Source organism: Dendrobates tinctorius, unplaced genomic scaffold (genome assembly GCF_039654945.1).
Source record: "Dendrobates tinctorius isolate UK_male_01 unplaced genomic scaffold, ASM3965494v1 ptg000102l, whole genome shotgun sequence".
NCBI classification, from domain to species: domain Eukaryota; kingdom Metazoa; phylum Chordata; class Amphibia; order Anura; family Dendrobatidae; genus Dendrobates; species Dendrobates tinctorius.
This window is the reverse complement of record NW_027361770.1, coordinates 13347981-13366744: the sequence shown is the minus strand read 5'-3', so window position 1 is coordinate 13366744 and position 18764 is coordinate 13347981. Positions and strand designations below refer to the sequence as shown.

The 18764-nt window shown below is 44.1% G+C and overlaps 1 protein-coding gene across 3 annotated transcripts in view; it reads right to left on the bottom strand.

The window, feature by feature from the left end:
• The window catches only part of PTPN3 (protein tyrosine phosphatase non-receptor type 3), a 442179-nt gene that overhangs the window by 199917 nt on the left and 223498 nt on the right, over positions 1–18764 (bottom strand). For all 3 annotated transcript variants that reach the window (XM_073587741.1, XM_073587742.1, XM_073587740.1), the window contains exon 9: positions 5431–5518. In XM_073587741.1, the coding sequence (XP_073443842.1) occupies positions 5431–5518 (88 nt within the window). The remainder of the gene's footprint in view (positions 1–5430; positions 5519–18764) is intronic.

The following is an 18764-nucleotide window of genomic DNA, read 5'->3' as shown; positions in this document are numbered from 1 at the left end:
TCAGATGATGGTACCCACATCCTCTCCTCAGGACCGTACCCCCTCCAACGTACCAGATACTGAAGCGACCAACGAACAACACGAGAATCCAAGATCTTCGCAATCTGAAATGCCAAGTTGCCATCGACAATGACATTAGACGAAGGTAGAGGTGATGGTACTGAAGACACACTGTATTTTTTGAGGAGAGTTTGATGGAATACATTATGGATCCTATAGGTAGGTGGTAAAGGAAGGCAAAATGCTATGGGATTGACAATGGCTACGATCTATAAGGACCAATAAACCTGGGACCCAATTTCCAAGACAGAACCTTCAGCTTAATGTTCCTAGAGGACAGCAACACCAAATCACCAACACACAGATCCGGACACACCAAATGTCTCTGATTATCCACACTCCTATATTTGGATCCCATCTTCCTCAAATTATTCGTAACGCCCTTGGTAGTAATAGAAGATGAAAAATGTTCTTCTTCCGATAATACAGAAGGGCAATTACTATTGAATGAACTAAACTGAGGATGGAACCAATATGCCCCAAAAAACGGGGAGGTAACGGTCAATTTCTGACAGCGATTATTTACAGAGAATTAGGCTAATGGTAAATAAGCAACCCAGTCCTCCTGATTTTTAGATACAAAACACCTGAGGTACGTCTCTAGATTCTCGTTAACCCGTTCAATCTGCCCATTAGACTGTGGGTGAAAAGTAAACGAAAATGACAAGTGGATCCCCAGACGGGTGCAAAATGCCCTCCTAAACTTGGGAGACAAACTGCACTCCCTGATCAGAAACAATATTCGTCGTGATCCTATGCAATCTAATTATTTACCTGATGAAAACTTGCGTCAAGTATTTCGTGTTCGGCAAAGCTGGTAAAGCGATAAAATGAGATATTTTTCTGAATCTATCTACCACAACCAGTATTACAGTATTACCTCCCGACACAGGAAGATCCGTGATAAAATCGACCAACAAGTGAGTCCAAGGTCTACTGGGAATCTCTAAGGGTTGGAGAGCCCCCGTTGGGCGCATATGAGAGGTTAGAACACGCACAGACACTGCAGGCTGCTACATACTCCCGGACATCCTGATGAGCACCTGGCCACCAAAAACACCGAGTAAGCAGATCAGTGGTGGCTTTATTACCAGGGTGTCAGGGCAAAACACAGAATTGTGATGTTCGATAAGGACTCTAAGATGGAGATTTACAGGAACAAACTGTTTACCAAGAGGACAGGCTGCAGGGGCGTCCCACTGAGCATCAACAACTTATTCATCAACGCACTCTGAAAGCCAAAACAAATCAGCACTTAGTGTATAAAAAGTCCTAAAAAAAAGGGCTACACGTGTGTAAGTCCATGCAAAGGTTATAATCATGCTAAGATCTTGCTCTTTGAGAGGAGAAAGTCTTCTATGCAAACAAGAGTAACATTATGGTAGTGTAATATTTTCTGACAGAACTAAGGAGAAGTACGGTAAGTGAGGAGAAAAGTGAACATACTATACAAAGTGCTAATACGTGTATAGGAAAAACACAAACTAAAAAAGAGGTAATAGCAGACATGAAAGGAAAATGAATAAATATGTCAATAAAACTGCACATAATCGATCACCACATATTCACTGATAAGCCAATAAGAATGGTCATTAGGTTGCAAAAATATGAACCTGGGAAAAGAATAATGAATAGTATTAAGGGCTAAGATATTCTGGATATGACAGAGGGACAATTATTCATTAGCAATCAATTAACGTAATTGTTTAATAATCATAGCATGCAATTTAGTCAAAGAGTAAACTTTTTAGAATCTGAACAGTAGCTGGAACCCACCACAATCAGCTGATGCAACCGGCCACAGGTATATGTTATATCAGGACACTGATATTTCTCTGGCAAATGCAGGGTCCCATGTAAATTGGGTGGCACATTTAAAGGGAATCTGTCAGCAGGATTGTGCACACCAATACACAGTGTTGGATCGGCGCCGTTACACTGATTAAAATGATACCTGGGCTAATTAAATCCATCTTGTAGTTGTTTAATCTGCAGTTCTTAGTTATTGATATGCCTGTGGCAGCGTGGCAGGCCTGGAGGTGGGTCTGCATGTGGTGCTCTGATTAAATATTCATAATGCAGACTGCTGACAGGTCACTGATCCCTCACTTATCTGCCCCCTAGTTTACATAACGAATATCTGTACATACATAAAAAAAAAGCCTTTTCGCAGGTATGCGCCACCCGTGGCACCTGTTCTGCAGCAAAATTGCATGTTTTATATGCCAATAATACCTTTTATTCACGTTATTCAGCTGGAGAGAAAAAAAATTTGAAAATGATCGCCACCGCACCTGCGCAGTAGCTGCTATCGATGTCTGCTGCTGTGATCCGATAGCTGCTGCTGCATATGTGCCAGTAGCGCGATCTTCCTGGAGAAGAAAAAATTCCTCCTTCAATATCGTGCCACCCGAGCCTGCGAAGTAGCAGCTTGGAGATAGCCGAGAGGGATCAGTGACCTGTCAGCAGTCTGCATTACCTATATATAATCGTCTTATCGTGTCTGTCTGTCTGTAACCGAAATCCCACGGCGCTGACTGGTCGCGGCCGCCAGGCCACGACCAATCAGCGACAGGCGCAGCTATTTGTAACGTTAAGCTGCGCCTGCCGCTGATTGGTCGCGGCCGCATGCATACCAGGAAAGGGGGGGTGAGGGTGACCATGCATACCAGAATAGGGGGGTGAGGGTGACCATGCATACCAGCAAAGGGGGGTGAGGTTGACCATGCATACCAGGATAGGGGGGTGAGGTTGACCATGCATACCAGGATAGGGGGGTGAGGTTATCCATGCATACCAGGATAGGGGGGTGAGGGTGACCATGCATACCAGGATAGGGGGGTGAGGTTGACCATGCATACCAGGATAGGGAGGCGAGGGGACCATGCATACCAGGAAAGGGGGGTGAGGGGACCATGCATACCAGGGAAGGGGGGTGAGAGGACCATGCATATCAGGATTGGGGGGTGAGAGGACCATGCATATCAGGATTCGGGTGTGAGGGGACCATGCATATCAGGATTGGGGCGTAAGGGGGACCATGCATACCAGGAAAGGGGGGTGAGGGGCCCATGCTTACCTGGAAAGAGGGGTGAGAGGACCATGAATACCAGGACTGGAGGATGAGAGGACCATGCATTCCAGGATTGGAGGGTGAGGGGACCATGCATACCAGGATTGTGGGGTTAGAGCAGGGTTCCCCAACTCCAGTCCTCAAGGCCCATCAACAGGTCATGTTTTCAGGATTTCCTTAGTATTGCTCAGGTGATAATTGCATCACCTGTACAATACAAAGGAAATCCTGAAAACATGACCTGTTGGTGGGCCTTGAGGACTGGAGTTGGGGAACCCTGGGTTAGAGGACCATGCATATCAGGATTGGGGGGTGCATTACTGCATTATTATTAAAACTTCATAAATAAACTACCGTACATATTCTAGAATACCCGATGCGTTAGAATCGGGCCACCATATAGTGAATATATAATCAGAGCACCACATACACCAACCCCACCTTAGAACATGAGAATATCATCAACTACAAACTTAAAATAAAGATTAAACAACAACCACAAGACGGATTTCATCAACCCGGGTATCATTCTAATCAGTATAACGGCACCGACCTGATACTGTTGGTAGGTTACTATACACAATCCTGCTGACAGCTCCCTTTAACAGGATAATGCAACTCCAGCCTCTCACTTAGAGGTTCAATCCGACTGATATCCATGGAAAAAAAAGCCCTCGGACCAATCTTTTTCAATAAGTCGGTCAGATGACTTTTTTTTTATTATTGTTTTTTAAACACAGATTGAATGTCCACATGTAAAAAAAAATTGCACCATATACTAGTCTCTTATGAAATTCAGATTAGACTCCCCTATTTATATATCAGAGTGTGCAAAGAGAATCACATCCCATATGGATCATCCGTGTAGCATCCGATTACTACAGACACATTGCCATTATTAACCTAGGAAACTAATCTTACAAGTTTTAGTGACTGCTGATGTAGAAAAAGGGATGTCATACGGATGTTTGTGGACACAAAAACAGATGAAAAACTGTCGTTTTTTTTCTGGATGATAATGAGACGATTTTTGTATATGCTCATGTGCAGGTAATCACTATAGCAGGATACCCATTACTGCATCTAATGAGAACAGAGCAAATATCAAATAAAATTCATGAGAATGAAAGGCAAAAAAGGCGAAGAAACTAGGTCATACACTTTTCCCCTTTTCAAAGGGTAGGCAAAACAATCAGAAATAACTATTATGCTTACAAGTAACGGCCACCAGTTTGTGTGGTGTCCCCGAAGCCCTAACGCACGTTTTGCTCTTTCAATGTCAGGAGTTGCATGTTGGGGAGGGGTGAACATGATTAAATCATAATGGCTAACTAATCAGAACGCTGGTGGAGAGGTCTGTTAATCACACGACCAGGGGTGTGCTAGTCACAAGACCGGAAGTCATAAATATATGGAGCAGAAGCTGTCTTGATCGCATGCACCATTGATGTCACTCTCAGGAAATCGGCGTCTCAGCTCGTGGATGCAGAATTCAAACACACCAACGCTGCCATGGAGACGGCGTGTTCGCAGATTGCTCCAAAATGGCCGCTTGCTGAGGTACCAGGGAGGCGGAAATGGGCACACGTACTTGATGGGTAAGCAGTAAAATCAGTATTGTACTATCTTTACAAGTAAGCGAAAGCCTTGGCGCATCAAAGGAACCTGATGATGTGGATGTACTTGACTATATGGAACAAGACAGAAATGATGGAAAGAAGCAAGTGTAAAAAAATAAAACTAAACATTTTGAAGAAGACCAAATGTATAGAAGAAGAAAAATAATAATAATGAAAATAAATAAAAACAAAGGAAAATTGGTGAATCTGTAACATCAGATAATGACACACAGTGTGGGCAACAAAATTAAGCAAACTATTATATTGGTGTAGTGAGTTAATGGAGATACGTGTATAGGTGGAAGTGGGCCTAATTTTACAGACAATATATGGCTCATAATGATGAGCATAAAGTGCAAAGTGACAAATCAGTAAATAATGAATAAAACATTACACATTAAAAGTGCTAAATATCATTGTTAAATCAATAATAAAAATGATTGTACATGGGAGTAGTACAATGAAATTGTAATTAATAAACAAAGTCTAAGAGAAAAATATATTATACTAAATTAGATATACTGTATGTAATAGATATAAGCTTGTGTGAATGCAGCATTATTGATACTCTGCTTGCAAAAATAAAAGCATGAAATGGTCAGACTTTTGATGTTATTTTCAACAGGTCTCAAAAAATATCACTCATGTTTTAAACATATTTATAGGGGTCAAACATACTCTACCACTGTGCATTTCAACGCCATAGAATTCCAGTGTTCTTGCAATATTAATGTAGCAGGATTCAGCTTCTGTTTGTCCAAGTCCGCTAAGTAAAAAAGAGGAGTCATTGGGTTAGCGGTAGGATTATTTTACCATTTTCAGTCTACAGTGCTCAGGATGATGGCCACATTTTTTTCTGCCAAGTGGGATGTGGCACACTTTTTGGCATTTGTGAAATGCAACCTGTGGCCAAGACAAACCTAATTTAGGTTCACAATCTCTACCTCTTCCATAGAGTACTACAAGACTCAGCACTTTGCATAGATGGGTCTCCTACATCTAAATGGAAATAAACTGATCCAATCACTGGCAGCAAACTCAAACATTAAAAAATGTGACAAACGTGAACATAGAAAATGACAGAAAATGTTAATTTTTCAGTGATTACAGGGATATTCCCTTCTTAGCAATTCATAACTGAGATGTAAATACTGATCTATACTTGATCTTTAGGGGTGGAGGAGATTCCAGAAACAGAAATGATATGGGCTGTGTTTTGCCATTTCCCTAAACCCAATTCATTTATATTGGAGTTATGGAAAAAATGTGCAGCACATCATAAACCTCTGGGCATTGCAAAAAGACAATTGTGCACAATGTATTCCTGAAGAGCTAGGATGGAAATACCTCTTTAAGCATTAAAATGGTGGTCCGAAGTCAAACTAAATTTCATTCTAAATCCCTATCTATTTAGTGTCGTAATCTAAGCTATTTTCTAATATTCTTGTTTTAAAAATGCCCTACCTTTCCCTAACTACACTAACAGCTTTTGTTTTTTTTCCTATTTTCTGTGTGATGACGCTTCATTTGAGAATCACAGTGAGTTATGTGATACTCAAACGAAGAATCATGAGAGAAGGAGGCAGAGGCTGCACAGCATAACCCTCCTTCACTGCCTGAAAAGCGTCATGTGGGAATTTCATTTCTTGGCCTGTGCTCATCCCTGCTGTGTCCCTCCCTGCGAGCTGTGCAATTTGCAGTGTCAGCATCCGCTCAGTTGCCGGCTCAGATCAGAAGTAATCAGCTGACAACAGAGCGGTGTCAGAATACCCGGCATGCAGGAAACTAGCGATGTCTCTAGTGGTGGCTGACGCTGTCACTGTGCAGATCGTACAGTGCAATGGTTGCAGCTTTTATCCTAAGTCATATTACAAGACTCGTTAAAGGGTTGATTGTGACTTGTAGGATCGCTACAACCAACAGGTGGCGCTATAGAGTTCAAGTCCTCTTCCTCTTTGAAGAGGCAATTTGCAGTCCCTTAAACGTGTGTCACTGATGCATCGGGAACCTCAAACAAAGCATCACCACAGGAAATTGGATAAAAATGCAATAGCAGGTAAGACAGTGTTGTTAGGGAAATATAGGGAATTTATAATACAACTATATTAGAAAATAACTTCGATTGTGGCACAAAATAGATTGGCATTTAGAATGAAAGTTAGACTTCGGACCATCCCTTTAAGTAAATAAATCCAGGAAACCTCTTTAAATCAGCTCAGTCAGGTCTTATAAGATTGCCTATTTAAGGGCAGCATACAACAGATGGAATCTTGTAGTATCCCACTAAATTTTGGGCACTTGTTCTACTTTGAACAGTCCAATAGCCTAGAATCATGTTGCAACCATCATTAAAGGGGTTGTACACTACTGAAAACCCCCTCTTTTATCACTACTGGGCCCCACAGAAAATAAAAACCTATACCCAAATCTTACAGCGGTGCCATTCCAGCTATTCCCAGGGGTCGCATGATATTGCTGGGTCTAGGTATTGCTACAGCTAATTACCTGTAGCTCAGCAAAATATCACCTCTGCATGGACAAATAGTAAAGGCTATAGGTGTCATATGACACAATGTCACATGACCCACAGAGAATATTGGTGCCAACATTGCTGGATTGTTCTCATTTCCTATGGGATCCTGAAGTGATTAAGCAGAAGTTGTCCATTAGGCCTCTTTCACACTTCCGTTTTTGACCATCAGTCAAAATCCGCCAGTTTTTGAAAAAAACGGATCCGCCATTTTTTTTGGCGGATCCTTTTTTTTTACCCATTGAGTTGCATTACCGGCGGATCTTGACGGATGGCCATCCGCTGGATCCGTCAGAATGTTTGCATCCGCCGGCATGCCTGGACGGACTCTGCAACGTTTTTTTGGCTGTAGGATCCGCATTTTACAGTGCGCTTTTCGGGAGAAAGGAAGTCACCGGGGATTTAACCCAGAAATCCTTTCTGCCGGTGGGAAAAAAAAAATCTCTCTCTCTCTCGGACTGCGGTTCCTTTAAAATTCTACATTCAATGGATCCGCCATTTTGGCGGGTTTTAACTGACAAGAAAAAACGGAAGTGTGAAAGAGGCCTTAGAGGACAACCTCTTTAATAAATTGTTTACATGATTATGCGTCGCACAGACTATACAAGGTATAATCTCTGTACTGCATAGCCATTATACCAAAAATTATATTAAGGCTGCTTTTACACTTACCGTGTTTTTGCGGGCCGATTTTGCAGCCCCAATAGATTCCTATGGGGCCGCAAAATCGGCCTGCAAGAACACGGTAAGTGTAAAAACAGACTTAATATAATAGTAATAATAATTTTTATTTCTATAGCGCCAACATATTCCGCAGCACTTTACATTTCAGAGGGGACTTGTACAGACAATAGACATGACAGCATAGCATAACAATAATTACATAGATCATAACAGATACCATGAAGAATGAGGGCCCTGCTCGCAAGCTTACAATCTATGAGGAAAAAAAAGGGAGACACGAAAGGTGGGTGATAAACAGTTGCCCTGATTGTATGGACCAGCCATAATGTTAAGTGTGTAACAGTACAGACACAAAGGGCTAATGGATGTATAAAGCATGTGGGAACATGATGCGGGGAACCTGGTTATGGTAAAAACTTTTGGCTGTGCCACACAGGGATAGATTAGGTTAATGTGTTGAGGTGGTAGGCCAGTCTGAATAAATGAGTTTTCAGGGCACGCTTAAAATTGTGGGGATTGGGGACTAATCGTATTGAACTGGGAAGTGCATTCCAAAGAATTGGCGCAGCACGTGTATAGTCTTGGAGACGGGAGTGGGAGGTTCTGATTAGTGTGGATGCTAACCTCAGGTCATCAGCAGAACGGAGGGCGCGGGTAGGATGGTATACTGAAACAAGGGAGGAGATGTAGGGTGGTGCTGAGCCATGGAGTGCTTTGTGGGTGAGGGTAATAAGTTTGTACTGGATTCTGGAGTGGATGGGTAGCCAGTGTAATGACTGGCACAAGGTAGAGGCATCGGTGTAACGATTGGCGAGGAATATGATCCTGGCAGTAGCATTCAAGACAGATTGGAGGAGGGAGAGTTTGGTAAGAGGGACACTGATTAGAAGAGAGTTACAATAGTCGAGACGAGAATGAATAAGAGAAACAGTAAGAGTTTTTGCGGAGTCAAAAGTAAGAAAAGGTCGAATTCTAGAAATGTTTTTGAGGTGCAGATAACAAGAGCGAGCCAGTGATGGTATGTGGGGGACAAAGGAAAGATCGGAGTCAAGTATGACCCCAAGACAACGGGCCTGTTGCTGGGGAGTAATAGTGGAACCACACACGGAAATGGCAATGTCGGGTATAGGTACATTAGTAGCGGGAGGAAACACAAGGAGTTCAGTCTTTGACAGGTTCAGTTCCAGATATAGTGAGGACATGATGTCAGACACAGCGTTTAGACAATCGCTGGTGTTTTCTAGAAAGACTGGCGTGATGTCAGGAGAAGAAGCATATAATTGGAGAGGGTCAAGAAGAGAGTTATCAAAGAGATAGCGGATAAGACGGGAGTGAACCAGGCGTTCCAGGAGTTTAGAGATGAAGGGAAGATTAGAGACAGGTCTATAGTTAGCGGCACAGTTTTGGTCGAGGGATGGTTTTTTAAGTAGTGGATGTATGATGGCATGCTTAAATGAGGAGGGAAAGTTCCCAGAAGAGAGAGAGGTTAAATATTTTAGTTAGGTGAGGGGTGACAGCAAGGGAAAGGGACTAGAGGAGATGTGACGGAAATGGGTCACTGGTGCAAGTGGTTGGGCGAGAAGATGCAAGGAGCCTGCTTACTTCTTCTTCTGTGACTGGTTCAAAATCAGAGAGTGAGCTAGATGCAGTGGGGGAGGGAGGACAGTGCATGGTATGAAGTGATTGGGAGAGAATTTCCTGTCGGATCTGGTCAATTTTTTCTTTGAAGTAATTGGCCAGATCGTCAGCTCGAAGCTCCGTGGTTGGGGTCTGTACTCTTGGGTTGAGTAGAGAATGAAAAGTGTCAAAGAGACGTTTAGGGTTATTGGACAGTGAGGTGATGAGGGTGTTGAAATAGGTTTGTTTTGAGAGGTGAAGGGCAGTGTTGTATGTTTGAAGCATAAACTTATAATGGATGAAATCTTCGGGTAGGTTGGATTTTCTCCACAGACGTTCGGCGCACTTGGAGAACCGCTGCAGGAAACGTGTTTGCAGGGTGTGCCAGGGTTGTCGCCGTCTGTGTTGTGCTGTTCTATGTATAGGAGGTGCAAATTCATCCAGGGCACTTTGAAGTGTTTCATTGTATGCTTCAATGCAGAATCAGGACATGAGAGGGAGGAGATAGGGGCCAATGAAGACTGCAAGTTATTCATAAGTTTCTGGTTGTTAATGGCCTGTATGTTTCTATAAATAATAAAATCCACGGTACGCCATGTGCCGTATGGCCATGGGGGCCGTATTTGCAGCCATGAAAAAAGATCGAGCTTGCTCGATCTTTTTCAAGGCGTACGGACATGACCCCCATTGAAAATCAATGGGGCCACAAAAACAAAAGAAAATTTGTTTTTGCTGTGCACCATGACCTCCGTTTTTGCGGATCAACGTTTTTTTTCCAATACTATTTCAATAGTATTGGAAACATGTAAGACGGTAATCCGCAAGTTTTTTTGCAGCCCGTTATTGCGGAGATACGGCCTGCAAAAACGGGCCGCAATAACGGACTGCAAAAACAGGGATTTTTGTGATAACTCACCGTAAAATCCTTTTCTCCAATGATAATGTGTGCAAACTGTAAAGCGCTGCGGAATAGGTTAGCGCTACATAAAAATAAAGATTATTATTATTATTTCTCCGAGACGCTCATTGGGGGACACAGACCATGGGTGTTATGCTGTGGCCAATAGGAGGCTGACACTAAGTTGAGACAAAAAAAAAAAAGAGTTAGCTCCTCCTCCGCAGCATACACCTTCCTGCTGGCCCCAAGTGATCTAGTTCAGTGCAAAAGCAGTAGGAGATCATTAATATTAGAGTACAATCGTCAACCTCATATCAGAGTATAACCCACAGAATGGGAGACAAGAAGCAGAAGCCGTCAGGCTAACAGGGTGGGTGCTGTGTCCCCCCAATGAGCGTCTCAGAGAAAAGGATTTTATGGTGAGTTATCACAAAAATCCCTGTTTCTCCTTCGCCTCACTGGGGGACAAAGACCATGGGACGTCCCAAAAGCAGTCCATGGGTGGGCAACAATATAACAGATAAAACCCCATGCAGTGGCTGAGCAAAGGTGCCCTACTACCTGTTGCAGAATAATCTGCCGAGGACCGTACTGCGGAAGTCTGAGTATGAGTAGTGCTTCAAGAATGTGTAAATGTTGAGCCAAAACGCAGCCTTGCAAACCTGCAGACTTGTTCGGTCTGCATGAGAAGCCCAATGGCCCAGAGGGTGGACATCGACCCCGTAAAACACGCCCTAATCCCTCCTGGGATAGGCCGCTTATAAAGTAGTATAACTCCTGAATAGCCAAATAAATTTCTCTGGCTATTGTGACCCTGAAGTGGCTTACAAGAGTGCTGTCCTCAGGACATATGTCCTGAGAGCCGTCATTGCATGCAGGGCGTGCAAACTACATCCATCCAAAGTACCAGTGTCGAGCCCAAACGAGGGCAAGACAAAATCATTGTTTAAAATAGAAGGGTCAACCAACCCTGGAAAAAAGGGGGGAAACGATCTGAGGACAATCGTATCCAGGTTGGAAAGGAGAAAGAAAAAAACAAATGAGCTAAACAGGACATGGCTGTCAGCTCCAAGCGTCGCATAATAAGTGACACTGCGACAAGAAAGGAGACTTCCCAAGACAGAACTGCCCGTGAGACATCCTGGAACAGTTTGAAAGGCGTCTCTTAAAGCGCACCCAGGACCGAATTAACGTTCCAGGCTTCTAACGGACTTTTGTAGGGGGGTACCCCAGAGAAGCCCTGAGAATGAAAGTCATGAATTAAGTCTTGGAAGCAATCCTGCGCTGAAACAGGGACAGGTAGAGCCAAGATCTGGCCCTTGAGAGGGAGGTGAGCGTCACGAGTCCTAAGTCAGTCTGGAGAAAACGCTGAAAAGAACTGGAGTGGTGAAGACACAAAGAGAACGACTGTGGCCCTAACACCATGCGACAGAAGGTGTTCAGGAGAGGTGAATGATGCAACCTGACGTTGGCCTCTGGGCATCAACCATAGTGGAGACCCCTGAGGAGAGTTGACTAGAGCCCAAGCTTTGAAAGCCTTATTGTTAAACACCAGATTGTGCGATCTGGTGATCCCTTGGACGTTAGGAGAGCATGTCTGGACGATGCAACAGTCACCTGTGAATGGAGTGTATGAATGGTAGTAACTCTGAATATCACATCCGGCGAGACCAATCCTGGATGCCTAGGGAGACTGGAAATGGCCACTACCTCTGTTTACGTGATGACCATTGCCAGGAAAGGAAGACAAAACTGGTGCCACGGAGTAACCAGTCATGCCCCCCTATGGCGTTTTGGATATCGAGACCGGGCTCAGACTGCTGAGTACCTTGGCCTTCAGTCTTGAAGCCATCAGATCCCCATTTGGCTTCTCCTTACAAGGGCAGTCCTGTTAAAAACGCCCTCCGTGGTGCATGTCACAACCGTGGAGATATGTTATTGATTCGAATGGAGTGATACACGAGTAGATACTGGAGCTGGTGCCGGGTAACCCGGATCACTTGGATTACAATGACATACAAAAAGACTGCTCTCCAACCAAGGAGGCTGGTATCGATAGCCACTACTGGTGATTTGATCAGAAGAGAAATTTTTCTCCTTGGTATAGAGTGAGAATCTCAATGTCCACCGCCTGTGAGGCCATCTGACGTGCGGGGGGGAGCGGCACCGCCGCCGAGGAGAGCAGTCTTCTGGCACTGACTGCCAGAAAAGAATACAATTAATTGAAGAGGATCAATTCAATTGCTACTGCGATCTCTCCCCACCCCGTACCTCATGGCAATCCGGAAGGACAAAGGAGATGAGTGCCAAAAGAGTGTGAACTGAAGATGCTGTTCACAATCAAGGTAAGAACTGAATGGAGGGACTCCATCCGTGGATGGTGTACCTCGGCCAACATCCAGCGAGGATCCTACAGATCTGTCCCTTCTGGGAAGTATGGACAGATTGGATAGGAGTAGGCAATCGGTACATTCTGTAGCATCAAATAATGGTTCCGTCCTGATGCCGTACATCTATGGCTTGGAAAATGAAGCCCTTGTTCCACCGCCTAAGTTCCTCAAAAGACGTGCAGGAAAAAACATCTTCATGAAGGACGATAAGAAAAAAAGGAATCCTTGTATCTAGAAGACCCAGGCTTTGGGCTCGTTCGATACGAACAGCATACAAAAAAGGAGACCTCACGAACCAGGAATAGGCGGCCATCCATAATGTTGTGTGTCGACGGGTTATGCCGGAAATCAATGGGTGGGAAATCGTCAGGGACCTATCTCTCTCAGGTCCAGACACTTTGGGGAGGGCCCTTACATTGCTAGCTGGACCCATGGGAAGACTGGGATCCCTTGCCGATGGGAGCACTGGATATAAGAGAGAGGACCAATTTCAGCTCTGTTGCCGAAGGCAATGGGGAAGATGCTCTCAGCCCTGCTGGGGAAGACATTTGTCCTTCCTTCTATGGCCTTACAGATAAGCTGAACCCACTAATGCCCAAGTAAACCCACACTGATAAGAAAGGGATGTCGGAGTTCCTTCTGTGGGTGCAGCCCTCCCTCCATTCCGTGAGCCATAATGCCTTGTTGAGTGTGATGGCATTTGCCGCTGTGGCCGGAAGCCTATCCGGTAAAATGTGCAAATGCTAAAACGACTGCAGACAAACTGATGAAAGAGCTGATCTGCAGGTATGGTGTCCCAGAAACCACAGAAACAGATAGGGGTACACACTTCATGGGAGAAATAATGAGGGAAGTCATGCAGGCCCTGGGTGTACAGCAAGCATTTCATACACCATATAGGCCACAAAGTAGTGGGAAAGTGGAAAAACTAAATGGGACACTTAAACTGAAAATTCAAAAGGCCATGGCAGACACAGGAAAGAGCTGGGTACAGTGCTTGCCTCTTGCACTATTTTCAGTCAGACACACTCCAAATAGAAACACAGGCTTGTCTCCCTTTGAAGTCCTGTTTGGTAGTGCACCAAAGACTGGTCTGTACTTCCCACAGGTGCTACAAATGCAACCCGTCTCTATGACAGCCTACGTCCAGGCCTTGCAGGAAAACCTTAATGTGGTGCATAAACATGTGTTCTCATCCATTCCAGATCCTAATGCCAGTGCATGTGCATCAGCTGAATCCAGGTGATTGGGTGGTTATACGCAGACATGTGAGAAGGAGCCTGGACCCACGATTTGACGGCCTCTTCCAAGTCCAGCTGACCACATTCACCTCAGTAACACTTGAGAGAAAACCCACCTGGATCCACGCCAGTCACTGCAAGAAGGTCCTTTCACCAGTAGAATGACTGTACTCCTCATCACCTTGCTGGCAGTGACAAGATTACTGCACTCTACAGAGACACAGGATAAACTCTTAAATGCTGACTGGGACAACAAACTTATTCGGCATCATGCTCTTCTTATAAAGGACATGGAAGGACAGAAACCGAAGGACTGTTGGATCTGCACACACAGCCCTGTATCTGCGAGGACTATGCCGTACTTAGCCTTACCTCTGGAGCCATGGGAGGTATTAACCCCACACTGCATATACAATGAGACTTGGACTCAATCTAGGTTTTGGGGAAAAGATGTGCCCCATGATATAGCTGCCTCATTGGCTATAATCGGATGTAAAGCATCTACGGGTAAAATAATAAGGAAAGAAAGGGGTAAATGTACAAACTGGTATAAGTGGAAAACAAATGAATAATATTTGGTGTGCCCATAAGCCTATGTCAGGACTTTTTGAGTTTATACCAAGGTATACAGACCCCTGGTCACGTTTGTGTTCTCCCCGAAGGAGTATTCTTGGTTTGCGGACATCGTGCCTACAGGTGGGTGAGCCCAGACATAAGAGGAGTTTGCACTCTTGCCAAACTGACACCAGCCACTTTCATAGTTCCTCATAGTAAAATAGACACAGCAGCAGTTCCAATTCATACTTTGTATAGAAGGGCTGCAGACAATAAGCCCTGGCCAAATGGTAGGCCGCATCTAGTAGAAATGGGGATAACAAATAAAATATTCAGTAGTATGCTAGTATACCCCTTCATAACACAAATGTGGGATAAATTAGTGGAAGCTATCGACTACCTGGACGATCAGATTTTCCAGATTCTTGAAGTTCTTAATGAAACTAACACAATACAGAGACAATTAATCATAGTTTCTAACCAACATACTATAGTACTAGATTACCTGACCGCAAAAGAAGGAGGAATGTGTCAGATAATTGGTCCCACCTGCTGTAATTATATCGACCCTGCTGGCAATCTCCAGATCAGTGCCAGTATAGACAAAATAGGTGAACTTAGAGACCCATGGTTAAAGCAACACAGTGCAAACAGAGACTCCTGGTGGGGTAACACATTCTCTTTTCTTAATCCAGCAAATTGGTTTAATGGCCTTGCAGGATGAATTTTTTTTGGCATTATATAGACTTGTATGCAAATTTTGTTGTTTTGCTTATTGCTTTATGTAGCCATAAAAGCGCTAATATATGTATTACTTAAGCTACTGGATAATGTTTGCATAAAAAAAGAATCTAAGGTTGAACCTTCTGTAGTGTATCATAGACCCCAGGTAGCCATTGCTGATGGGGAAAGTGAGTGTCCACACTGAGGGTGGATGGGCGAAGCAGGTAGGAAGCCCCCTTATGGGTACTAGACCCATGAGACAGTAGCTCCTTTGTGGACATCAGCTGACCCTGTGGCAAAGGTTAAAGGGGGAAATTGATATAGAAGAGTTAATCGTTTGCTTTATATCCCTTTAATTACCTTTAAGACTTCAAATGCCTTTTGGCTATTATTGCTATGTGTTATTCTTATGTTGACTATTAGTCTCTGTCTTCAAGGAAACTATACTTGTTATCATATTTGTTCTCAACAACATGTTCTGGGTACATTGTAAACAAGGTACGACCCTGAGGTGATGGTGGGGGCCAAATGAGCTCCATAGAGTCACATATTGTTGTAAATGGTATAAAAGTTTCCTTGTATTTCATTACGTCAGATAAAGTGATTTGACCACGGCTTGTGTGTTGAGTCTCTTTGTCTCCAAGCGCTTGCAACAGAAGCGCGAAACCTCGTAATTCGGACTCACTGGTGATCTGGCATAGCTGACGCTTGGTCAGAACAAAAAGCAGCTACGACACCGCTGTGGTGCAGCCGGCCGCATGTGAAAAGGGTGTCCAGCTAAAAAGAGAAAAGAGCTGGTTTCGAGGCTCACAAAATGGAACGAATCAGACTCTCGTCTGTTGGTCCTTTAATTGACCATCCAACTGGCATGGATGGCTCAGGGATTCAACCCAATGTTTCCTTTAACCAGCTGAAAGCAAGCGGGATTCCACCCTTCCTGAGGCTTCTGATTTGTTTATCCCATCGCTCCCTTTGCCGGTCAACTATGCCGCGAGCCACCTGGAGTGTGGTAAACGCTGTTTTATGGGGTATAGTTCCCCGGAAGAACGTTACTATTCGGGACAGACCAGGCATTGACCCTCAGAAAACTGTGTGAGTGCCATGAAAAAGACAAATCTTCCACTTCTTTCCTTTTTTTTTTATCTTTAGAGAATCCAAAATCAAGGCAAAACATTAAGCTGATACACAGAGTCCTGCACTCTGTAAACCTGTGGTGAAGGGGAAGCGAGACACAGAGCATACGGACCTTTAAGCACGTAGTTGGTCAAATAGCTTACTGTGAGCCCTTTCTCTAGATGCCTGCTCATTTCTAGAATGCCTGCGGCTGCTAATCGACAGCTGCTGTGATCCTGTGAACGCTCTGATGCACAGAGGGATCGAGGATAACCTGTGCCAGAGGAGAAGCCCTCCCGGAGGGGGGGGGGGGTTTCATAAGCCAGGCCGAGTGTTGACGAAGTCTAACACTGGTGTGGTGAGATGGCTTATGGATCTCTACGAATCAACCTTTCGGGCATGCGCATGGCAAGTATAATTCCAGAATAAATACTGCCGGTGACCTGCGATTTCCAGCTGGTCTCCCATTCTGGTCCCGGCCTTAAGCTGCTTATATACAGTGGGGAAAAAAAGTATTTAGTCAGTCAGCAATAGTGCAAGTTCCACCACTTAAAAAGATGAGAGGCGTCTGTAATTTACATCATAGGTAGACCTCAACTATGGGAGACAAACTGAGAAAAAAAAATCCAGAAAGTCACATTGTCTGTTTTTTTTTCATTTTATTTGCATATTATGGTGGAAAATAAGTATTTGGTCAGAAACAAAATTTCATCTCAATACTTTGTGATATATCCTTTGTTGGCAATGACAGAGGTCAAACGTTTTCTGTAAGTCTTCACAAGGTTGCCACACACTGTTGTTGGTATGTTGGCCCATTCCTCCATGCAGATCTCCTCTAGAGCAGTGATGTTTTTGGCTTTTCGCTTGGCAACACGGACTTTCAACTCCCTCCAAAGGTTTTCTATAGGGTTGAGATCTGGAGACTGGCTAGGCCACTCCAGGACCTTGAAATGCTTCTTACGAAGCCACTCCTTCGTTGCCCTGGCGGTGTGCTTTGGATCATTGTCATGTTGAAAGACCCAGCCACGTTTCATCTTCAATGCCCTTGCTGATGGAAGGAGGTTTGCACTCAAAATCTCACGATACATGGCCCCATTCATTCTTTCATGTACCCGGATCAGTCATCCTGGCCCCTTTGCAGAGAAACAGCCCCAAAGCATGATGTTTCCACCACCATGCTTTACAGTAGGTATGGTGTTTGATGGATGCAACTCAGTATTCTTTTTCCTCCAAACACGACAAGTTGTGTTTCTACCAAACAGTTCCAGTTTGGTTTCATCAGACCATAGGACATTCTCCCAAAACTCCTCTGGATCATCCAAATGCTCTCTAGCAAACTTCAGACGGGCCCGGACATGTACAGGCTTAAGCAGTGGGACACGTCTGGCACTGCAGGATCTGAGTCCATGGTGGCGTAGTGTGTTACTTATGGTAGGCCTTGTTACATTGGTCCCAGCTCTCTGCAGTTCATTCACTAGGTCCCCCCGCGTGGTTCTGGGATTTTTGCTCACCGTTCTTGTGATCATTCTGACCCCACGGGGTGGGATTTTGCGTGGAGCACCAGATCGAGGGAGATTATCAGTGGTCTTGTATGTCTTCCATTTTCTAATTATTGCTCCCACAGTTGATTTCTTCACTCCAAGCTGGTTGGCTATTGCAGATTCAGTCTTCCCAGCCTGGTGCAGGGCTACAATTTTGTTTCTGGTGTCCTTTGACAGCTCTTTGGTCTTCACCATAGTGGAGTTTGGAGTCAGACTGTTTGAGGGTGTGCACAGGTGTCTTTTTATACAGATAACAAGTTTAAACAGGTGCCATTACTACAGGTAATGAGTGGAGGAAAGAGGAGACTCTTAAAGAAGTAGTTACAGGTCTGTGAGAGCCAGAAATCTTGATTGCTTGTTTCTGACCAAATACTTATTTTCCACCATAATATGCAAATAAAATGAAAAAAAAAACAGACAATGTGATTTTCTGGATTTTTTTTTCTCAGTTTGTCTCCCATAGTTGAGGTCTACCTATGATGTAAATTACAGACGCCTCTCATCTTTTTAAGTGGTGGAACTTGCACTATTGCTGACTGACTAAATACTTTTTTTCCCCACTGTATATATATACATACATACACACATATACTCACATACAAATATGCATCCACACACAGTATCTTCCAGGTCTCATCCTGTAGACTATGATCCTCTCCAGGAAAACAGGACCCTTGTCAGCGCTGAATGGGCGCTATTCTTGCCCTCAGCAGCGCACTC